The following is a 24341-nucleotide window of genomic DNA, read 5'->3' on the forward strand; positions in this document are numbered from 1 at the left end:
TTTAATCCTTGAACAGTAAGTAGTGCAGAGTGTTTGGCAGCCTCTGTTTTTTTCCTGTTTTGAGCTGTTCTACCTGGTTGGACGGACACTTGTAAAATAAATATGTGAAAAGGACACTCTTTCTCTCTGGAATGACCCAGATTGGAATTGGCAGGGTCCATCCAGCTAGCTCTCTTGAGGACTTCTTTCCAGAAGTAGCCGACCTGAGGATGTGAAGGTTACCTGTAACGGGTCAGGCTTCCTGAGTTCATCCTCACTGAATGCCTATTTCCAGTCCCGGTCTAAATCTCCCATTTATTTCGCAGCAAGGCTGTCCTGAAATAAGGCGCTTACATCTTAGCAACAGAACCGACATCCTTGCCCTGTTGTTTCAGAGCAGCTCACCGTCACAATTTTTAACAGGCACAGAATCCACCGGGGTAGGAAGTGAAACCGTCTTCTCATATGCATTGACCCTTCCCAGTGCTTGCATTTTCCGTCGCCAGCTTCTTCTGTCCTAACAGGGACTCACGTAGCCTCTGTCGGCTGAGCTTTCTGTTGCTGTCGTGCACACGCAGGGCTGTAGAATATTTTTTTATATATATTTTATTTATTTATTTGACAGAGATGGAGAGAGCCAGAGAACACAAGTGGCGATGGGGGAGGTGGGGCGGCAGAGGAAGAAGGAGAAGCAGAAGCAGGCAACCTCCCCCCCCCACCCAGTGGGGAGCCTGAGATCATGATCTGAGCCAAAGGCAGACACTTCCTTGACTGAGCCACCCAAGTGCCCCAGAATGTGTACTTTCTGAACCTTGCTCTGGGTGGCCGGCCGGGAGTCCCCTTGTATGACCCTGTGGTGTGCAGAAAGCAGGGGCCACCTGTGAGGTAGAGCATGGAGGCTCCAGGACAGCTGGTGGGTGCAGGAGTGAGCAGGGGGAGTCTGCAGTGTCCCCGAGCTGCCCCGGGCGGGGAAGATCTGGAAGTGTTTCCTTGCGGGTGAGCGTGGCGGAGTGGAGCAGTCGCCGTTCTGTGACTCCGCTCCTGCCCGGCCCTGCGCGTGCCCCAGTGCAAGCCCGCCAGCCTACAGGAGTTTCAATCCTTGCTGTAAACGGAGGGTGTCCCTGGCAGTGAGGTGTTGAAAGAATAAAATGTGGAAAGAGGTGCAGAAGTGTTTTTGACTCCTAAAGCCTCTCCCTTGGCAAAGTGGTTTGTGTCTCCCGGTGCAGAAGGTGGTGCATATTAAATGTTCTGAACAATATGTTACCTGTTGCAGAAATTGTTTAGCCGTCCCTGCCTCTCAAAGGTGATAGAAGTAAGGCTCCAGAAATGTCTTACTGAGCGTGGCACAGCCAGTCCTGCATCTTTGAAACCTCGTTTCTGCTAAGCTGATTGGGGTTCCCTGAAGTAGTAGGCAGCTTAGAGTTAACGCATTGATTCTTTCAGCAAACATTAAGTGCCTCTTGTATCCCTCCTACCTGACATTTGAGATATTAAGTGAGTTTTGTTTCTTTGTATTTTTTCCCCTTAGGTAACTAGTAATGAGCTTTAAAGGCTTTAAGACGAAAAAACTTTGCTCTTTGTAACCACTCCACCCCTGTTCCTTCGTCTTACTTTCTCCGTTGACATTCTTGTGTGTATTTATCCCGCAGCTGGCCAGAGGGGTGTCTCCCAGGAAAAGCGACTTGGAGTGACTTGGGTGAGCAGACGAGGAGTTGTGACTCGTGTCGCTGGCTTGTGTTCCCTCGTCCAGGTGGTGACTGCCCTGTTGGCCTTCCCGGCTCCAGCCTTGGGCTCCCCCGGCGGGAGCTGGAAGGCTGTAATAGATGCGTTAATTGGAAAATGCTCTGAGAGTCCAACAAATGTCACTCCTCCAGCCGCCGCACGTGTCCGTGGGGACCAGTATCAGAGCCCGAGAATTAAGGATAAATACGTTATACCTACAGCCCTCGGGGGTAGCGGGGGTTGAGAAAGCCTTGGGCCCTGAAGAGCGCGGGCAGTTAACCAGCTTCTCAGCCTCGCTTTCTTCAGTGATCCTGGATCCTCACTCTTCTTCCGTGGCAAACTGCGGCGCGGCAATGCACGGGTCTTCCGTAGGGACGCAGAGCGAGCCCTTGGTACTTGACCCTGTCCTGAGTCTCCGGCTGCGGGAAGCCCATGAGATGCCTTCGGTGGGGGCAGCTGTGGCCCTGGTGCGTTCAGCCTGCCCGGAGTGCCTGCTGTACCCTCATCCAGAGATGGGGACGGTGGCCGTGCGGCCGAGTACTCGGTGTGACACGCAGCGCGGTGTATGCTAAGAGCGCCCAGGGGGACACTGAATACCGGGGTTAGCAGAGGGGATGTCCGAGCTGGAGAAGGGATGAGCACTGGTCCGCAGCGGGGCTGAGAGGCAGGAACGGCAGCGCCGGCTCCGCTGGACAGGCCTGTGTGCCAAGCCGCGGTGCCTGAAGCGTGTCCTTGACACGTCCTTCACCTGCCGCTCTGGCTGCCATCTGCCTGTCCTTCCGTGTACCCACCCCCCTACCCCTGAGCTCTCCTTGTCCTTTTTACCTCTCAGCTTCTGCCTTAGGCTGTCAGTGGTGGCCTCAGGTATTAAAGGTTAGTACTGGGGGCGCCGGGGTGGCTCAGTCAGTTAAGCATCTCATTCTTTATTTTGGCTCAGGTCGTGATCTCACAGTGGTGGGTTTGAGCCCTGCGTGGGACTCCAAGCTCAGCGGGAGTCTGCTTCTTCCTCCGCCTCTGCCCCTCCGTGGCTTGTGCTGTCTCTCTCCGTCTAAAAGAAATAAGTCTTAAAACCATAAAGGGGGGCACCTGGGTGGCTCAGTGGGTTAAAGCCTCTGCCTTCGGCTCAGGGCGTGGTCCCCGGGTTCTGGGATCAAGCTCTGCATTGGGCTTTCTGCTCAGCGGGGAGCTTGCTTCTCTCTCTCTGCCTGCCTCTCTGCCTACTGTGATCTCTGTCTGTCAAATAAATAAATAAAATCTTTAAAAAGAAAAACCCATAAAGGGTTACTATTGAATGAAGGGTGAGATGCCATCACCAGGCCAGCCCTGACATCTGGAGCAGCTTCCCTATGTGTGTTTTTGCTGGAGGGACAGAGAGCGGTCAGAGAGTTCTGAGGATCATGACCTCTAGAATTAGCTATCAGAGGGAGTGAGGGAGGGGAGTGTGGTCAGAGGGCTGGAGAAAAGGGGTTGTTCTTCCAGACCATTACAAAAAAATCTAGAGGTAGGCAATGTCCAGGTTTGTGTGTGAGGTGGTATGTGAGGAACAGCATGTACTGAGCCTTGAGCCACTCTTGCCAGATGCACATACAGATTAAAAGGTGCCTGTTTGGGACACCGGGGTGGCTCAGTCAGTTGAGTGTGTGCCTTGAGCTCAGGTTATATCTCAGGGTCCTGGGATCAAGCCCCACATTGGGCTCTCTGCTCAGCAGGGAGCCTGCTTCTCCCTCTCCCTCTGCCTGCTTCTTCTCTGTCTCTCTCTGTCAAATAAATAAATCTTTTTTTTAAAAAGGTGCCCATTTACTTCTGTCCTGAGGTCTGAGTCATTGGTCTTCTGTTCAGGGGAGGGAGTGGAGGCTCAGAGAGGTTAAGTAATCTACTCGAGGTGGCTCGGCCAAGGAGGGGTGGAACCAAGCTTTGACAAATGGGTCTGTCCAGTTCTTCCTGTGTGTCTCCTGCACCTCATGTGTCATTGGTCTGTTGGCACTGCCCTGGGTGTCACGCAGTGAGTGACTGTGGTTCCCTGTCTGCCCCCTTGGCAGCCTGGCCCACGAGGCTCAGTTTTGCAGACACATGAATAAGCGAGCAGTCGGCTGCTCTGATAGGCCTGGGAACTGGTCCCTGGGGAGACTGGCCAAGTCTGAGAAGGTTCCATCAGGCTTTGCAGCAGAAGTGTCTGGGCATGTCGGGGGAGCTGCTGAGTCAGCAGTACCTGCTCCGTCACCCGTTCTGCAAGCAAGGGTGCAGGTGGTTCCTTGGCTGGCTCCCTGCCTGGTGCTCCTCCCTCAGCCCAGGTGGGGGTCACCGGCGGTAGGGAGAGTTTCAGAGACTTTGCCGGAGGAATGTTCCCTTCCTTCCTTTCCTTACCCTGGAGAAGGTGTTCATGGAATTCAAGCCAGGCAAGAACAGATGAGTGGCCCATGGGGCGAGGGTGACCTAGGCATTCCAGCTGTGTTTAGAGCAACAGAAGATGACCGTGGGAGCCAGTGGGTGACTTCTGCCGAGGTTGCTTTTCGTTCCTACAACACGTTTTCTAACCATCTGACATGTTTAGTAATCATCCGCTTTGAGGGATGAACGAGGTAAGATAGTTCACCGAGTTCGGACACGGGAGTGAAGGACGGTATGTGGTCTGCGAAGAGGCCTTGTTTGTGGGGCTCGAGTGCACGACCCTGAGATCAAGACCCGAGCTGAGGTCGAGTCCGAGGCTAAACCGACGGAGCCACCCAGGCACCCCAAGGCTTTGTTCTTCACGTGCACGTGGAGTGTCCTGGGACAGGTGTTCTGGTGGACGCCATCCTCCTGAGGCGGAGGCAGCTACAGATCGTGGAGTGGAGCTTGACACCAGTGGCTTCCCCGGAATTTGTGCAATGTCTAGGGAGAGGCTGGTCGCTGTCGCTGTCCTCCTCTGTTGGAGATTCTTGGCCTCTGTCCTTTAGCTGCTTGTCTGAATTGGTCAACCTCAGCCGCTCTCTGCTGCTGCCTTTTTTTTTTTTTTTTTAAAGATGTTATTTATTTATTCGACAGAGAGAGAGACAGTGAGAGTGGGAACACCAGCAGGGGAGTGGGAGAGGGAGAAGCAGGCTTCCTGCCGAGTAGGGAGCCCAATGCTGGGCTCGATCCCAGGACCTCGGGATTATGACCTGAGCTAAAGGCACACGCTTCATCACTGAGAAACACGGCCCCCGCCCCCCCACTGCCACCTCTTACTTGGTCTCTTTGTTCTGTGTGTCCGAACTTTCAGGCAGCTGTCATCTGTCCTCTGGGTCTCATCTCTAAACATTCCCCTGCATTTCTGACCTCGGTAGCACCCTGTTAACCGGGTCGCCTGTGGAAAGCAAGAGACCCATCCCCAAAACAATTTGTCACCAACAGGCAGTGATGGGATTAGCTGTTGTTTATTGACCACTGAAGATGTCACTTACACAGGCCTGTGAGCTAGCTGTCCCCTACTTGGCCATCTTAGGAGAAACTTGGGCCCAAAGAGGTTAACCATGAGGCTCAAGGTTACCTGCTACATCTGGATGGAACACAGACCCCTGGACCTCGGCCTAGTTTCTCTTCATCATGCTCTCCTTCCTCCAGGGAAATAATACCGATTTCATTTCATGATACCACTTGTATCATTTCAGTAAATTGTGCCACATTTTTGGTAAACTGATAAGTTTTCAGGTGGCCCGTGGGGGAAGAGAAAGGGTTGGGCCAAAGGTCCCCATCGTTTTTTTTTCTGTAGTGACTCCCACTTGAAGGTCGTTGCTCATAGGAAGGAAAGTCCTAAGTCCTCCCGTCAGCACTGGCAGAGATCCTCATTAAACTCATGAAATACTTGAATGAAACAGGAGAGTCCCCTGCTCTGTGCCCCCAGCAGTCTCTCTGGTCACGTTCAATCTCTTACTCTCCATCTTTGCTTCCTTCCGACGGGTCTCAGAGAGCAAAGTCCAGGAAGCTAAGCCTTGCACTGTGCTCTGGAGTGTGTCTTGCTCTGGCTTCCCAAACGCTCTTGGCTTTGCTAAGGCAGCCCCCAGCCACGACTGAAAATGTCCCCAGGCTGTCTCCAGGCCACACTGCCACTACTCTGAGATCTTTCGGAGGAAAACCCCCATCACCCTGGAACCTCAAGGCCAGCGGGTTTCAGATAAGCCTCTTTCAAGTCCTGACACCTTCGGAGACTTAGCTGTAAAGAGAAATGATTGAAAAGGATTCCAAGCACCTTTTAGGGGATGGGATAGTTACAGTCTGAGACTTAGGTCAGCTTCTCTCTGTTTCTTTCTTTCAGAGACAGAGCATGAATGGGGGGATAGGCGCAGAGGAAGAGGGAGAAGCACACCCCCTGCTGAGCAGGGAGCCCGATGCGGGGCTCGATCCCAGGACCCTGAGATCCTGACCTGAGCCGAAGGCAGACGCTTCACCCACTGAGCCACCCAGGCGCCTCAACAGCGTCTTTTTATTGACTGCCTTCATTGTACAGGTGGCTGCTGGCTGTTGGCCATGACACTGACTTGAGCACCAGCCAGGCTGGGTCTAGTTTCAGCTCACAGGTCTTAATGTCATTGCTGAGTGGCATTGACAAGAAGCTTAAATCTTGGATGAGAATAAAATAATGTCCTACAGAGATACTCAACATTGTTCTCTTCCCTTTCACTTGGATCTGGAAGAGCAACTTGTTTGCATATAAAAATGACACGTAAATAACCTCTAATTGAGGATCTCCCTGGGTAGGAAAAAACCCCAAAGCTTTATTTAAATTAGGGACCTTGATAGGCATTTGGCTACTTAGAGGATTTTTTTTTTTTTTTAACAGTCTGGTTCTTAGCTGCTCCAGTCAGAGCTGGAAAGTCAGACCTAGGAAACATGGAATTCCACGCAAGCCTCTGGGCTCCAAGAAGAGAGATGCACAGAAAAGAGAATGCACAGATACCCATCCGGAGTGGACTGCGTTTTCTTGTGCCTGGCGCCAGCGGTGCTAGAGGTCTGCTTCGCATGTTGATCCTAAGGGGGTGTGATGCACTTAAGGGTGTCCCCGTGGGAGACGCTCAGAAAAGTGCACGGCAGAGAGGCCCTGAGTAGAGCAGTCTGGAGGGAGGTGGCCGGTTGTGTGTTGAACAAACCGCATTGAAGAAAAAGGCTTCTGAAACAGAAATAGCTTTTCTCTACCCTCAGGCACCAGCATTTACTCACTTGCCCAGGTACTCTTTTTTCCTCCCATTTGACGACTGTGGCGACATGGTTTTCTCTGTTTTGTAGATAGATGGTCAGTACTTTGTCAGCAGTACAGGTCAAGCTGACATCGGAAGCTACGCTGGGAACCTCATCCTTACTCAAGTGCACGGAAAGATGTGTTCCTGCCTTAGCACGGCCGGGGAACTTCCCGGTGGCGGTGTATTTGTGAGTCGCGCTATTTGTAGGCTGTCGTGTAAAGCAGGAAAACTTCTTTTCAAGCCAGGGCCTTCCACAGGCTATAGGGGAGTTGTCACTGGAACCAGAGGCTAAAAAAGCATACTTGAAATTGGTTTTTTGGGGTTTTGTTCTTTGTTTTTAAGTAGGCATCACGCCCAGCGTGGAACCCAACACGGGGCTTGAACTCATGACCCTGGGATCGAGACTTGAGCGAGATCAAGAGTTGAGCACTTAACCGACTGAGCCACTCAAGTGCCCCTAAATTAGTTTTGGAATTGACCTTGATAGGGCTGAGCCTAAATGGCCTCAGACCGGATGTTCTAGAAATGAGGAGTGTTGGAGGCATGGTGACCATGTGGTCTTCCTCACTGCTGGATTGAAGACTTGTTCTGTTGTTGATAAAGATGAGATTTTCCGGGGGCGCCTGGGTGGCTCAGTGGGTTAAAGCCTCTGCCTTCAGCTCAGGTCATGATCCCAGGGTCCTGGGATCGAGCCCCACATCGGGCTCTCTGCTCAGCGGGGAGCCTGCTTACCCCCTTCCCCCCCACCCCCCGCCTGCTTCTCTGTGTACTTGTGATCTCTTTCTCTGTCAAATAAATAAATACATCTTTAAAAAAAAAAAGATAAGATTCTTCAAACTGTCTATAGAAAGCACATTAAAGAGGGGGTGCCTGGGTGACTCAGTCAGTTAAGCATCTGACTTTGACTCAGGTCTTGATCTCAGGGTCCTGGGATGGAGTCCCGCATTGGGCTCCCTGCTCCGCAGGGGGTCTGCTTGTCCTTCTGCCCCTCCCCCACCAGTGTTCTTGTACTTGCTCTCCCTCTCTCAAATAAATAAATCTTAAAAAAAAAAAAAGATAGCGTTTATGATATATGTCAGTTACTTTATGTGTTTGTTAAACGTGGCAGTCACCTTGTATGTATTATAAGGAGTCATGTCATTTATTTTTTAATAGTTCTTTGTTTTTCTAATTACCAGGTAAGTAGCCCCACATAATCACGGTTCTGCATCTGCCACCTGTTTTTGTACATTCTTTGGCTTTTGTAGTGGTCAAACTGAGGGTGCCAAATGAGAGTAGGAAACCACAGACATTTTCCCATCTCCGCCCAAGCACCATGCATCCTAATGATAATGGATGGTAAACCTCCCCAGAGAGCTCGCCTTTTCCTCTTAGCAGTCATTTATAAGGGTTGTAAGCAGCCTGATTTTTTAAAATAACATTTCAGACACAAATGACATTTAGTGATTTGCATGTGTATCAGGATCTCGTGTGTGGGTTTTTGGGTTGGACTTCTTGCTGCCTGAGCCATCCCATTTGGTATATAAAAAATAATTAGAAGAGTATAAAGAAAGAAGCAACTCTTTCCTTCACCCAGACCTAATCTTTGTTGAAATGGTTATATTTCTTTTTTTTTTTTTTAAGATTTTATTTATTTGACAGAGAGATCACAGTAGGCAGGGAGGCAGGCCGAGAGAGAGAGGGGAAAGCAGACTCCCTGCCGAGCAGAGAGCCCGATGCGGGGCTTGATCCCAGGACCCTGAGATCATGAGCTGAGCCAAAAGCAGAGGCTTAACCCACTGAGGTGCCCCAAACTGTTATATTTCTTTCTGAGCTTTAATATATATACATCCATGAAGCTTTGGATGAGACTGAGAAATATGGGGGGCGCCTGGGTGGCTCAGTGGGTTAAGCCGCTGCCTTCGGCTCAGGTCATGATCTCAGGGTCTTGGGATCGAGTCCCGCATCGGGCTCTCTGCTCAGCGGGGAGCCTGCTTCCCTCTCTCTCTCTCTGCCTGCCTCTCTGTCTACTTGTGATCTCTGTCTGTCAAATAAACAAATAAAATCTTTAAAAAAATAGTTTTCTATCATGTCTCCTCAGCATTTTCCCATATTACCAAATATTCTTCTTTTTTTTTTTTTTTGAAATTGATTTGTTTGAGAGAGGGCACGTGCACCAGCTGGGGGGAAGGGGCAGAGAGAGAGAGAATCCCATGCAGACTCCCCGAGAGCACAGAGCCTGATGTGGGGCTCAATCTCAGGACCCTGAGGTCATGACCTAAGCCAAAGTCAGACGCTTAACCGACTGAGCCACCCAGGCACCCCCCATATTGCCAAATATTCTATGCAAACATGACTCAGTAGTGTTTTGTGTGTGCCAGAACGTATTTAACAAATCACCCCCCACCCCCCGCCCATTGTTTGACTGTGTAGGTTGCCATCCAGTGTTTTTGAAGGCATGGACACGGACACTTGGTTCATCTAATTATTCCCTTAAGAGCGATTCCTAAAAGTTGAATTATTGGTAAGAACGATGAACGTTTTTCACACTCTTGCCTGGTGGGCAGAATTCTCGGTGCTTGCTGTTGGCAGCGCTCCAAGTGGTTTCCCAGGACAGCTGGGTCCCAGATATGGGGTGGGGCAGGGCGGGGTGGGGGGGAGGGTTGCTAGGGTGGCAAGGCCATGAGGGCCACTGGAGAAGATGCTCGGAGAACTGTGGTTCTTCACGTTTTCTGCTGTTGCCTTCTTTTTGTTTTTTAGATTTTATTTTTTTGCCAGAGAGAGAGAGAGAGTCCACAAGCAGGGAGAGCCACAGACAGAGGGAGAAGCAGGCTCCCTGCTGAGTGAGGAGCCTGACACAGGCCTCGATCCCAGGACCCTGGGACCATGACCTGAATCGAAGGTAGATGTTTAACTGACTGAACCACCCAGAGTTCCCTGTTTTTGACTTTTATTTTTTTATTTTTTTTGGAGACGGAGGCTTTGCGTTCTTTTATTTGTATATTCCTTACTTTTTTTTTTTTTTTTAGTGTAAAAAGATAGGCTTGTATTATATTGTCTCTTTAAACCTCTCCCACATAAAAAAGGTAGGCACTGGCCATGCATTCCATTTCAGTAGGCAGCTGTTCAAAGTGTGTACTGTGAGGGCATCATAAAGGTGATTTGCAACGGTCACAGTAGTGGTGGTCCCCAGGGACTCCATGAGCACACTCGGAGAAGGAAGAGGCGTGGTTAACTAGGATATCCCTGGTTGTAATAACTAATCACAGAATATCCATAATCAGACTCAGTTCCCATCAGTGGTGACAGAAGTCATGCGGGGTTTCTTGGTTCTGTAAAGATGAGACCAGGGACACCTGGGTGGCTCAGTGGGTTAAAGCTTCTGCCTTCAGCTCAGGTCATGATTCCAGGGTCCTGGGATCGAGCCCCGCATTGGGCTCTCTGCTCAGTGGAGAGCCTGCTTCCCTTCCTCTCTGTCTGCCTGCCTCTCTGCCTACTTGTGATCTCTGTCTGTCAAATAAATAATTAATTAAATAAATAAATTAAAAAAAAGATGAGACCAACTTTAATGCTTCCACCTGCTTAGCAGAAAGCTCTGGTTCTCCTTTACTGTTTCTCTCACACATACTTGGTGTGTGGCTGGAAAGGGAGTGGTTGGCACTTATGGGGAGCAGGGAGAGGAAAAAAGGAGGGCTAGGGCAAAGGTACTTGCAAGAGGCAGTCTTCTAAATCTTCCTGGAAGAGTGGGGCACCTGCATGGCTCAGTTGTTAAGCTTCTGCGTTCGGCTCAGGTCATGATCCCAGGGTCCTGCGTTCGAGCTCTGAGTCAGGCTCCCTGCTCAGCAGGAAGCCTGCTTCTCCCTCTCCCACTCCCCCTGCTTGGGTTTCCGCTTTTGCTGTGTTTCTGTCAAATAAATAAATAAAGTCTAAAATAAATAAATATATCGGTCAATCAGTCAATCAGGCTTCCTGGAAGAGGAAGTAACCTCTGGGAGATTAAAGTATATGCTTGTGTTTTTCCCATACCAGGAAGTACATACCCCCTAACAATGTGGCTGGAAGTTGGTAACTAGTAATACAGGCTATTGATTTTTTTTAATTAGGTGTTTGTTAATGAAGGAATTGGTTTCTGTAACTGAGGAAAAGGTGGTATGATAAGATCTTTTCCTCCTCTCCCTCCTGCCTCTGTCATTTTTTTTTTTTAAGATTTTATTTATTTATTTGACACAGAGAGAGATCACAAGTAGGCAGAGAGTCAGGCAGAGAGCGGTGGTGGAGGCGGGGGAGGGGGGGCAGCCTCGCTACTGAGCAGAGAGCCAGATGCCGGGCTCCAACTCAGGACCCTGTGATCATGACCGGAGCTGAAGGCTGAGACTTTAACCCACTGAGCCACCCAGGCGCCCCCGCTGTCATGGTTTTAGGTGCTGTGTTTCAGTCCTTGGACCGGGACCCTGGAGGGCAGCTTGGTTTTAGAGCCTCTGCGTGAGAAATGTGACTTAGGTTCAGAATACTTGTACTGAACAGTTGGCACTCGATAGGTGTACAGAGATTAATGAGCGGAGATCCTTGCCCTGATTTAGTGGTAGAGAAGAGCGTAGGAATATAAATAATTGTTTCATTGTGGTAAACATACATGACATAAATTTACCATTGAAGCCATTTTTTAAAAAGATTTATTTATTTATTTGACAGAGGTCACAAGTAGGCAGAGAGGCAGGCAGAGAGAGAGGGGGAAGCAGGCTCCCTGCTGAGCAGAGAGCCCGATGTGGGGCTCGATCCCAGGATCCTGGGATCATGACCTGAGCCGAAGGTAGAGGCTTAACCCACTGAGCCACCCAGGTGCCCCCATTGGAGCCATTTTTAAGTGTAAAGTTCTGTGGCATTACGTGCGCTCACATTCTTGTACAACCATTGCTACCATCCATCTCCAGAACTTTCTCGTCTTCTCCATTTTAAACTCTATACTTGTTAAACAATAACACCTCATTTTCCCCTCCCTCCCGCCCCTGGAAACCACCATTCTACCTTCTGTCTTTATGGATTTGACTACTTTCAATGCCTCCTGTAAGTGGAATCGAATAGTATTTGTCCTTCTGTGATTGGCTTGTTTCATTTGGCTTAATTCTTTGGGGAATTCTCTCAAGGTTCATCCATGGTATTGCATGAGTCAGAATTTCCTTCTTTTTTAAGGGTGAATAGATACTTCTTTGTTTGTATGTACCACATTTTGTTTAGTCATCTGTCAGTAGACTTGGTTTGCTTCCATCTTTTCTGCTGCTGTGAACACAAGTACGCAAATAATCTATTCCTGCTTTCGATTCTTTTGGGTATCTACCTACAAGTGGAATTGCTGGCTCTGTCGTAATTCTGTGTTTAATGTTCTGAGGCGTCGCCATATTGTTTCCCACCAGTCGTATACAGGGTTCCAGTTCTCCATATCCTCACTTACCTTTATTATTTTCTGTGTCCCGCTCCCCGCCCACCCCGACTGTAGGCATCCTAAACTGGTGTGAAGAGGTATCTTACCATGGCTTTGATTTGCATTTCCCTAGTGATTAATGATGTTGAATATTTTTCAGCTGCTGTCTGTATATGTTCTTGGGTGAAGTGTCTGTTCAAGTCTTTTTGTCAGTTTTTTAATTGGTTTGCTGCTGTTGTTGACCCGTAGGAGTTCCTTATATTTTGTGGGTACGGTTGGATATTAGATTTGCAGATATTTTTCTCCCATACCTTAGTTTGTTTTTTTACTCTGTTGATAGTATCCTTTGATCCCTAAAAGCTTTTCATTTTTGATGAGGTCCATCTCATTTATTTTTTCTTCCGTTGTCTGTTTTTGGCATCATACCCGAAAAGATCATTGCCAAATCCAATGCCATTGTGCTTTCCTGTTGTGTTTTCCTCTGGGAGTTTTACAGTTTCAGCTCTTACGTTTAGGCCTTTGATCCATTTTGAGTTAATTTTTGTATATTGTGACATGTGGGTTTCCAGCCTCGTTTTTTTTTTTTTTTTTTTAATGTGGGTATCCAGTTTTCCTAATATGATTTTAGAGATAATTTTAATACATGAAAGAAGATGCTTAGCTGCTACTCACAGGGGTTCCTGAGCCAGTCTCGGCAGGAGGGTTCTGTTTGAATGATGTAGGAAGAGATGGCGGGCCTCTCGCTGCGTTCTGGAGAGGTGGCACACTTATAGGACGCTTCCCCAAGGGAACTGAGTACTGTTTCCTGGAAATGTGTGGGAGCCATTTCAAGTGAGATGGGGAGGGGGCGGGGAGAGAGGGAGATCAGGGTTTGTAAGATTACAGACCCTTGGTATGCAATGTGCTTCTTACTTTCCTGTCTTCAGTTGTGGATGCATCATTAATAGAAGGCTTGTTGGGACCGAAACTCCCCATGAATCTTTAGTTTGTATGTTTTTTTGTTTTTATTTTTCTGTTTTGTTGGGAGTGTGTGTGTGCTTATTTTAGGTGTTTGCCATGATGGGGAGGAACAGGATTTCATAGTCTTACCAGCATATCCTGCATGGGGTGGGAAAAATACATCTCCTAAAGAAAGGTAACTTGACGCATGGCCTTCGTCTGTGACGTACTCCACACTTGCTGTGGGATTCCTGCTCTCCTGGGGCCACAGCCTGGTCCCTTAGCCTGTGTGCAGCTGTGGGCCTGAGGGCTGGACGCAGAGCCCATGTCTCTTTCCGGAGGAATTCCAGAGGGACACAAATGCAGGTTTTTCTCTGACTGTTTGTATGTGCACAGGAAGTGCCTTACAGCCCACAGCTCTGCATCTCGTTTCCGTTCCGTTGCTTGCCATCCGCGTCCCTGGCCTTTTGGCTAGAAGCTCCTGGCGCAGGGGGCCCCTGGCCGGGAGACCTCGGCCCTCTCGTGGTCCTCCCTCAATCCAGGCGGGATCATGGGAGTTGAAGGCAAAAGCAAGGATGTGAAGGTCATGGAGGAAAAGACACCGTAGGGGAATTCAGTATAAATTTCTGTGTAAGGAAGTCTTTTCTAACTATAACATGATAAAGAAACTTTAGAAAAAAGTATCCATTTACATAAATAAAATTTTTTATCAGGAAACACCACTTCAAAGTATAAGGACAGTAAACTGGAAAAAACACGGGTGATAGCAATGAGAAATGGGCCATTTTCTTAGTATGTATAAGAGCTTTTGAGGATCAGGAGGAAGAGAAGTGTGGGTAGGGTATCAGCAGCGCCGTTTCAGAAAAAAAACAGAAGGCTTTTAGGCATATAAAAGGTATTTATTCTCATTTAAAACAGTGGTAAATTAGATAGCTCGTGTGAAGTTAGACACTCTTAAAGAGTTTGAGGAAGTAGGTATGTGTGGATCGTTGATGGGGGCTCTCCGGCCTTATGCATGGAAACTTAAAAAAAATGCATATTCTTTGCCTTAGCAAATCTAGTACTAGAAACTTGTCCTACTTGTATAAAGCTTGTTTTAGCTTTTATTTTTTGAAGGTTTTATTTATTTATTTGTCAGAGAGAGAGAGAGAGTACAAGCTGGAGGAATGGCAGGCAGAGGCGCAGGGAGCCCTACGGGGGGGCTCCATCCCAGGACCTTGAGATCATGACCTGAGGGGAAGGCAGACGCATAACCCACTGAGCCACCCAGGCATCCCTGATTCTCACTGTAAAGGCCCTGAAGCACATAGCCAGACCTAGAAGCAACTTCTTGGTCACCAGGCAAACCGTAAGGGAAGTTCAGTGCCGAGCACTTGTAAGTATAGCCGAAGACTTCAGAAATGGGTTGAATCTGTTGGAGGTGCACGATAATGATTAACCCGCTGTTTGAGGAAGCCGACACTTGATGATGCCAGCCAGCGACAGTCTACTCTGGGAGCAAACAGAAACACCAGGAAAAATTCTTTTTTTTTTTTTTAAAGATTTTATTTATTTATTTGACAGAGAGAAATCACAAGTAGATGGAGAGGCAGGCAGAGAGAGAGAGAGAGAGGGAAGCAGGCTCCCTGCCGAGCAGAGAGCCCGATGCGGGACTCGATCCCAGGACCCTGAGATCATGACCTGAGCCGAAGGCAGCGGCTTAACCCACTGAGCCACCCAGGCGCCCCAACACCAGGAAAAATTCTGCGGAAAAAGATTATAAAGTGAAATGGTACATCCTTAGGGTATATCCTCTGGAAGAAGACGAAAAAATGTGTCCAGGAGTTTATAAATACAGAAGCTGAAGAAAGTGCTCACATCCTCTGTGATGAAAAAGAGAGAAATCGAGCCCACTAAATCATGACGGGTGCATTCGCTTGCTGGGGCTGCAGTAAGAAGTTGCCACAAATGTGTGTGAAAAAGGAAATGCTTACTTTCTTACTGTCCTGGGGGCCAGAAGCCCCAAATCTGGGGGTTTGGCAGTGTTGGTTTCCTGTGGAGGCTCTGAAGGCAGATCCACGCTTCTCTCCCAGCACTGGTGGGGCTCCTTGGCTTAGATCTGGTCCCCACCCCCGTCCTGACATGGCATTGCCTGTGTGTCTGTGTTTTCTCCTTTTCTGTTTCTTCTAAAGACACTTGCCATTGGGTTTAGTACCTGTCCTAATCTGGCATGACCTCAAGGTCCTTCACCTTAGTTACATCTGCAAAGACCTTCATTCCAAATAAGGTCACATTCTGAGGTTCTGAAGGTTGGGACATAGTCCAGTGCTCTTGGGGGCCACCATTCAACCCGAAACAGTATGTTCTTTTGTGACCCTGCCCCCCCCCCCCGGTCACGTCTGTCCCACATGCAGAATACAGTCACTCCATAGCAATTAGTTATTTGGGGTTTGTGAGGGAAAAAGAATTTTGAGAGAGGAGAGCCTGAATTTCTGGTATTGGAGAAGATGGATGGTCATTAATCTTTTTTTTTTTTTTTTTCTTAAGATCATTGTCAATTCACATACAGTTGCAGGAAGTAATACAGAGGGACCCCATGGACCTTTTCCTTAGTTTCCGCGATGCAGTGGCTTAAAAAACACAACCAGCGGATTGATACATTTTTTAAAAAATATATTTTATTTATTTATTTATTTATTTGGAGGGGGGCAGTGAGAGCATGAGAGGGGAGAAGGTCAGAGGGAGAAGCAGACTCCCCACAGAGCTGGGAGCCCCATGCGGGACTTGATCCCGGGACTCTGGCATCATGATCTGAGCCGAAGGCATTTGCTTAACCACTGGAGCCACCCAGGTGTCCCAGGGGATTAATATTGATACAGTGAAGATACAGAACATTTTCATCACTGAGGGGTCCCTCCCTCAGGCTGCCCTTTGTTTGCCTCCCCTGCCTTCTCTGCACTCCCATTGCCCCCTGTCCCTAATCCCTGCCAACCACTAACCTGCTCTCCATTTCCATAGCTGTCGTTTCTAAAATGTGATATGAATGGAATCCTACAGTATATATACCCTACCGGGGTTGCCTTCGTTTCTTTTAGCAGAATTATCTGGGAGTCTATACGGGAGGTGGTCTGTTCCTTTTCAGGGCTAAGTAGTGTTCCGTGGCATGGACACATCACAATTTGTTTAACTGTTTACCCCTTCAAGAACATCTGAGTGATCTCCAGTTTTGGCTGTTCTGTGAGCATTTGCGTACACGTTCTAGGGTGAGCATGTGTTCGTTTCTTTGGGATAAATGCCCAGCAGTACAATTTGCAGGGTCATATCATAGTTGTGTGTTTAGTTTTTTACGTAAGTGCCAAATTGTTGGGGCCACCTGCCTGTGTCTGTAGAGTTTATGATGCTGGATCTTGGGTTGTGAGTTCAAGCCCCACATTGGGTGTAGAGAATGGGATGAATGAATGAATGCCAAATTGTTCTCTTGAGTAGACGAACTGTTTGCATGTCTACCAGCAGTGTGTGACTGATCTTTTCTCCTTGTTGTCACCAGCATTTGGTGTTGTCACTATCTTTTCTTCTGGCTATTCTGATGGGTGTGTAGTGACATGTCATCTTGATTTGAATTTACATTTCCCTAATGGCTAAAGATGTTGTGTCTATCTTCATGTGCTTATTTGCCAGCTGTGTATCGTCCTGGGTGAAATGTCTCTTCATGTCTTTTGCCGATACTCTAATTAGGATTGATTGTTTTTTTACTATTGAGTTTTGAGAATTCATTATGTATTTTAGATACTAATTCTTTGTTGGACATGAGTTTTACAAGTATATTTTCTCATCTGTAGCTTGTATGTTCATTCTTTTTTTAAAAAAATATTTTATTTATTTATTTGACAGACAAGAGATCACAAGCAGGCAGAGAGGCAGGCAGAGAGAGAGAGAGGAAGGGAAGAAGCAGGCTCCCCACTGAGTGGAGAACCCGCTTGGGCTCCATTCCAGGATCCTGGGATCATGACCTGAGCCGAAGGCAGAGGCTTGAAGCTACTGAGCCACTCAGGCGCCCCTTGTGTGTTCATTCTAAGAGCAAATGTTTCACAGAGCACCTTTTATTTTTGGTAAAATTAATTTTATCAGCTTCCCCTTTTATAGGTAATGCTTTTGGTATCAAGCTTAAGAAAATGTTGCCAAGCACTAGATCCTGAAGAGTTTCTCCTGTGTTTTTTCCTTAATAAATGTGATAGATTTTCTTTAAAGAGTTTATTTATTTATTTAAGGGTGGGGGAGCACATGAGTGGGAGGAGGAGCCGATGGATAAGCAGACCCTCCACTGAGTGGGATGCCTGTTAGGGGGCTCGATCCCAGGACCCTGTGATCATGACTTGAGCTGAAGTCAGATACTTAACCAACTGAGCCACTGAGGTGCCGCAAATTTGGTAGATTTTTGCCTGTGCTTCATTTTTATTTTATTTTATTTTATTTTTTAAGAGTTTTGTCAGAGAGAGCACAAACAGGGGGAGCAGTAGGCAGAGGGAGAAGCAGGCTCCCTTCTGAGCAAGGAGCCTGATGTGGAACTTGATCCCAGGACCCTGGGATCATGACCTGAGCTGAAGGTAAATGCTTAATCATCTGAGCCACCTAGGCGCCCCTGGCCCGCTCTTTCTTTCTTTCTTTCTTTCTTTAAGGTTTATTTATTTATGAGGGAGAGAGTGTGAGAGGTGGAGGGAGAGGGCGGAGAGAATCCTTAAGTGGACTCTGCCCTGAACACAGGGACTGACGTAGGGCTTGATCCCAGGACCCCAAGACCATGACCTGAGCCGGAATCAAGAGTTGGTGGCCTAATCGACGGAGCCACCCAGGTGCCCCAACCTGTGGTCCATTTTGAGTTACTTCTCACATATAAGTGTGAAGTTCAGGTCCAGTTCATAGTTTTATGTCTGGACGTCCCCTTGCTCCAGCGCCCTTTCTTGACAAGGCTCCGGTCCTCTGTGGAATTGCCTTTGCGCCTCCGTCAGATCAGTTGGACATACTGTGTGGTTGCAGAACGAGTTCGGCCTGTGTTTACTGATAGTAGCTTTGGTTCCACAATTTAAGGAAAGAAAATCATTCTCCTGAAAGGATATTTACTTGAACTCCTGTTAGTCACCAGCATGGATGAGCCCTGCGAACTGATGATGACTTTGAGTGGGGTCGGCTTGCTGGCCTTTCCAGAGTCACGTGGTCTGTGTCGCTCTGGGAGTTCTTTCATCTATTTTTGGATTCTAGAGTTTGGGGGGCCTAGGTGGTTGATAAATGATGACTCCATCGACACCTAGAAGGGACACCGCAAACGAATGAAGTCTGCTCATAGAGCCCTTGAACCCCTTTCTTCAAGGCCAGGAAGAATAAATACTAAGTTGAGTTTTCAAAGACACTGCGGGACTTTCAGAAAGGAAGGGAAGTGGGTGCTGGGCACAGTGTTTTCCGTTTCCTTTCCCTGCTGCTCTGTGTTTAGGCCTGGGTGCTGGAGGAGACCTAAAGAGGAAATTAAAAAACAAAACAAAACAAAACATCTTTTGATAACCAGATAGTTTGGCCTCCGGGTTTCAGCAGCGTGGATGAAGATTGCTGGGGAAGGACGAGGGACCGCAAAGCTCCCCTGTGCTGTTAAGGCTTCAGTCAACAGTTGCCCCGCGAATGGCTTTTAATTTGGAAAGATTGAGCAGAGGATCCAGCTGGCATCCTGGGCTCTCCTTTATCCCACTTATTTTATTTATTTATTTATTTTAAACTGGGGGAGAAAGTCAGCTTTTTTCTTGTGTCTCTCCCTCAGTGGGACTTGGAGTCCTGGGCAGTCATTTCTGTGCTGGGCATATTATTGTTACTCCGTAAGCCAGGCGGCAGCAGGTGCATGGCTTTGGGTATGGTATGCCTTGCCCAAAGATACGCTTGTCTGTTCCTAAGACTTGGGGCTTGGTTTGCTGGGTCTCACCCTCTCAACCAGCCTCATAGCCCTCAAAGTGAAGGGCTGGGGGGGGGGAAGTTCCAACCTTACTTGCAACCACAAGGCTAAGAATTGACCCTCCCGCTGACTTCCTGTTTGCGCCCAGCTTTCCAGGAGGGCTTCCTGAGCCGCAGAGTCATCGAAGCTTGTGGTGATCCCAAATGCTTTCCAGTGTGTGTGTGTATGGGGTGGGGGGTGCCTTTGGTGCTTATCCTGTGGGGAGTCTAAAGACATACTTACAGATTCCATATTCAGGCTCAGAATCCGCGTGAGGAGCCCGGGATCCATCCCTGTTTGTACTGAATCATTTTAATCCAGTTGTGAGGTCTCGTGGCTGCTTGGGGACCAGCACAGTCCTGTCTTGCCCGCTGTTTGGCCTTCATTTGGCAACAGCTGTTTACCAGGCCGTGGATGAACTGCACGCTTGGCTTTGCGGGAGGAGTGTGGGCACCCCCCCTTTTTTTTTCTTTAAGAGAATGTTGAAGAACTACATCAGTTTTCACTTTGGATGGGTTTGCCTTCCAGATTTCCCCCGTCCTGTTCCTCGCTTTGGTCACATGGTTATGGTCCTGGGGTGCACACCGGTCTCTGTTCTCTTTCCTGCTTACACATTTATATGTCATCGTCCTGTCTCCTTCCCCGATCCCACTGTGAGTGTGGTGCCTGGTCAGAGAGTAGGAATGTTATCGGTCCTTTCTCTGCACTTTCTGGAAGGGTTTCTCCACGTATACGCATCTGCTGTAACCGGCGAGGCCTCTGCTTACTTCTGCTCAGACGCACCTGCAGGGTGCGTATCTCCCCTGTGTATCTCCCCTGAGCTGCCACAGCAGAATTCAACATCCTCCCCACCCCATCAGTACTTGGCTTGAGCTACAGGCTAAGCTCCACAGAGGAAGCAGTATCTGGGGGGGGAAAGCCCCCTGCAGGGGCTCCCCGGTTTCCCAGAGCTTCCATCCCGCCTCCTTTAACTTGCATTTAGATACCATTTTCTCCCCCAAAGAACGAATTGTAGGGAATCACAAATGATTTATCTTGACCTCTTCCTAGTTAATCGTTTGACAGAAAAGTTACCCAGGAAGGAAGCCCGCGTTGTGAAGCCCACAGAGAACAGGTCGCAGAGCCTTGGAGAGAATGTTCTGCTCCTGGCAGCTCCTGTGTCCGTGGTGCTGGTGCTCCTGCGTGTGCAGGGTCCTTGTGACTCAAGGGAAGGGAGGGGATCTCCCCCTCTCGTGTGGCAAGGCAAGGTGCATGTAGGGCCCAGAGTGTGTGTCCTGAGGCCGGTTCACCCAGGTTCAAAGAGCGGCTCAGCTGCGCGAACTGCCTGTTAGGTCTTGGCTGGTTGTGTCATTGCCTCCCTGTGCCCATTTCCTGCTGTGTCAGTGGGAATGATGAGAACCTCCTAAGGGCCGGGTTGAGGACTAAGTAAGGGAGGATCTGCAGAGTCTTGCAAATAGTTGCTGGCGTTTGGTGCATTCCGTGTAGCTTTTTAAAATAAATTTAATTTTAATTTTTTTATTATTTTTTAAAGATTTTATTGATTTATTTTACAGAGATCACAAGTAGGCAGAGAGGCAGGCAGAGAGACAGGAAGGGAAGCAGGCTCCCTGCTGTGCAGAGAGCCTGATGCGGGGCTTGATCCCAGGACCCTGAGATCATGACCCGAGTCTAAGACACTTAACAGACTGAGCCTCCCCAGGCGCCCCTTCTGTATAGCTCTGAAGTGTTTCTGTTGCTCATTATCCCCCAGTTGATTCTTGAGCAGTTGAAGCTGATGAGTAAGTGTTCTGTGACCGGGTTTTTCAGTAAGCGCTCCTGATGGAGAGAGAGAGCAGGGCCAAACATACAATTTTACGAACCCAGAAGTGCATTCTAGAAATGTCTTTCCTAGGAACGGAGCTTAATGCCATGGGCAGTTCGCGGAAAAGTCTTGGCAGCGTGTTTGTGTTGATGACTGTTGATCAGTGAGGATTTTTCTCATGCAAGGACCTGGGTTTTTCTAGGCTAAACTGCCTTTGCAGCCCCAGCATATGTATCAGGAATTAAAACTGAGAACTTGTGTTTTGGGGAGTTTCTTCTCTGGCACTGTTTATGTGCTGGGTTTCCCCCCCAGATACTGCTTCCTCTGTGGAGCTTAGCCTGTAGCTCAAGCCAAGTACTGATGGGGTGGGGAGGATGTTGAATTCTGCTGTGGCAGCTCAGGGGAGATACACAGACGGTGGCAGGGGGGTGCCCAGTGGTCTGGGGACCTTGGTTCGGCAAGTGGTCCTCCTCACCCCACCTTTTAAAACTCACATGGACATGATTTGGCCGATGAGATATTCTTGGCTTCTGTGAAGAGTAAGGCAGCCTCATGGCCCAGGACATGAGAATCACTCCTGCTTTCAAAAGAACATTTGCACTGAGGTATACTGGGTACATGAGGGTTGACCTCAGTATTAGGGTCGTTTTGGTTAGAGAGGACCGAAAACCACAAGTGACTGGGTTTAAACAAGACGAGTTATATCTCACTGTCCTTCCTCTCTCAGCTCTGTAATCCTTAGAGTCTGGGACTTCCTTGATTTAGTTGCTCCACTACCTTTAGTCTCATGATGCCAGGGCTGCAAAGTGGCTGCTTGTGCTCCAGCTATCCAGTCTGCAGTCCAGCCAGCAGGAAGGAGAGTGGGTGGGGATCCTGATGTTTTAAGGAGATTCCAGGAAGCTGCTACTCCACACTCCTGCTTATTGGTTTGGTTAGAACTTAGCACAGTCACTGGGAGCAGCAAGGGAGGCTGGGAAGCAGGGTCAGGTGCCCAGCTAAAACTCTGTGGACTCAGATTGAGGTGCACAGCTAGCTGTCCCTGCCTGAGTCCTTTACGATGGAACGGAGGCTCGTGCTATTGAGCAGAACAAGCTTTGCTTTTACAAATACCAGGTCTGGGGGTGCCTGGGTGGCTCAGTCAGTTAAGTGTCTGCTTTTGGCTCAGGTCGTGTTCTCAGGGTCCTGGGAGATGGAGTCCCGTGTCCGGCTTCCCCCCAGTAGGGAGTCCGCTTCTCCCTCTCCTTCTGCTCTCTCTCTTCTCAAATGAATAAGTAAAATCGTTAAAAATGAAACAAGCAGGTCTGAAGAAAGGGAGGTCTGCTGGGGTCTGCTGGATGAATTCAGACATTCTTTTGGTAATCATGACATACATTTGAGGGAGCCCTGCAGGTGCCCTGTCCTGCCGGGCTCGGGGAGCAGATGCTGAGTCACAGCTGGTCTCTCTGCTCCAGGGGTTGTAGGTTATTGGATTGTCCTGTGGCTGCTTTTTGGTACCTAAGACGCGTTTATTACATAACAATTTAGTGAGTTTCCAACTTAGGTATTTCTGTATGTGGGGCGGGGGGAGGGTGGTGGTAATTGTATTTTGGCTGGGAGAACCCACTTGCAGTGCATGGGTTCTGGGGCATCCAGGCCCCTAAGATTGATGGCCTTACAGATATTCCCAGAGCCCTCCCTGTTGCTGCCGTGCCATATGTTTGATTGGGAATCCCGCCAGCATGTTTGAGCTCTCTTTTATCTCATCTAGGACAAAGGACTGGCACTTTAGTTTTCCTGTGCCTGTAAATTGGAGCTTCAGAGCCGGGGGGTGGGGTGGGGTGGGGGGAGGCAACCCCTGCCCCCAGAGGAGTGATGTGTCTGGGGGCCAGTGCTGGACGCCGTATCAGTTAGCGGTGTTTACTTAATGCTAGAGACAGTGAAAGTCGCTGTCCAGAGTAATTGGGGTAACTTGGAAATATCCCCAGAGTGACGGAGCTAGAGGGGGTCCCCCTGCTTGAAGAGGCTGAGCATCTGGCCTTCTTGTGCTGTTAGCTAGTGGTGGTGGCGAGTTCAGGGCAGGTGTTACGGGACGTCCACAAACCATCCCCAAGGCCTGGGAGGACATGATGAGTCTCCGCACTTGACCTGGGGCTGGCTGGCTCTTTCCAGCCCTGGACTGGGGGGTTGCTAGGCTTTTCTCCATTTCCACAGTCCTCCGCCCGATCCTGAAGCAGCTTACTGAGAGTGGCACAGGCACCTGGATGGGACCCCTAAATGTGGGGCAGCAGTTCCCTTCCTCTGTGTTCTTGCAGAAGGCTACGCTTACCAAATACTAGCCCATTGCTCTAGGGACACACCCAGTCTGGAGGCCTCCTGGGCTCTCCGCTGGCCTCCAACCTGCTTCTCAGCAGCTAAGTGTTGAGGGTAGAGGGTTTTCAACAAAGAAGCCACCCAGAGCTCCATTGCCCTGTTTGTTACCAAGTTTTACTGACCGCAATACTGGAACTGGGCAGAGGACCTGACGGACGTGTGTGGGGAGCAGACACACACCAGCAGCGGCGCGGTTAGATGGGGGCCGGTCTGCCTTTAGTTCTCTGAAATTCTGTGACCGTTCGTGTACCATTCTGTTGACTCTCACGATGCAGCAGGGCCAAACCTTGTTCTGTTCCTAACCAGTTCCCTCCGTGTCTCCTTTTCCCCATCACTGATCTCTGGAAGTAGAGTCTTATTTATGGAGAACATCAGGGCTCCACTTCTGGAATACTGAAGAGAACTGGGGCATTTGGGGGGCATTTGAAGCTAGAAGAGGTATTACGTTTGAGATTCAGCTGTGGGACCTTGAACAAGGCATTTAACTGGTGGGCTCCAAGCTTCAGGTTCCTCATTCTGTAAAAAAGAGAGAAAATAGTAACATCTTGTTGTAATGGAATTAAAGGAATTGGTGTCTTCCAGTGCCATGCAGGTGAAGAAATTGTTTATCTCCTTTACTGGTTATTCCGTGTGTGTGTGTGTGTGTGTGTGTGTATGTGTGTGTGTGTCCCCTTTCTAAAGATAACTCATGTTGACTGACCTTCACTTTGTATTCAGACAGCAACCCACAGTCCTAGATTCCTTATTTTCCACCCCTCCCCCCATAGAAGAATGTGCCGGAAGTGGCAGGAGCAGAATGTATTTGGATGCGTTGCACTGAATCCGGAGATGCCACGTGAAACCGAGCCCCGCTCCAGCTCCAGTGGACGAAAGCTAGTTTGCCTGGGAGGTACAGCCAGTAAGGGGGTGAGCTCTGGGGTTTGGGCCCCTTGGTTTGAGTCCTGGCTCTGCCGCCCATGCCCTGCGCAAGTCATTGAACGTGTCCTCACCTCAGTCTTCATGTCAGTG

At 48.9% G+C, this 24341-nt stretch overlaps 1 protein-coding gene across 2 annotated transcripts in view; it reads left to right on the forward strand.

Annotated features, from left to right (window-relative positions):
* UCK2 (uridine-cytidine kinase 2) overlaps positions 1 to 24341 on the forward strand; it is a 74790-nt gene that overhangs the window by 25467 nt on the left and 24982 nt on the right. The window contains exon 1 of one of the 2 annotated variants that reach the window (XM_044266783.1): positions 24141 to 24239. The exons of the other annotated variant lie outside the window; for it this stretch is intronic. Coding sequence (XP_044122718.1) covers positions 24162 to 24239 — 78 coding nt within the window. The 5' untranslated portion in view covers positions 24141 to 24161. Of the gene's footprint in view, positions 1 to 24140; positions 24240 to 24341 lie in introns of those variants that run through there. 2 annotated transcript variants of the gene reach the window in all.

Source organism: Neovison vison, chromosome 10, assembly GCF_020171115.1.
Source record: "Neovison vison isolate M4711 chromosome 10, ASM_NN_V1, whole genome shotgun sequence".
Lineage (NCBI taxonomy): Eukaryota > Metazoa > Chordata > Mammalia > Carnivora > Mustelidae > Neogale > Neogale vison.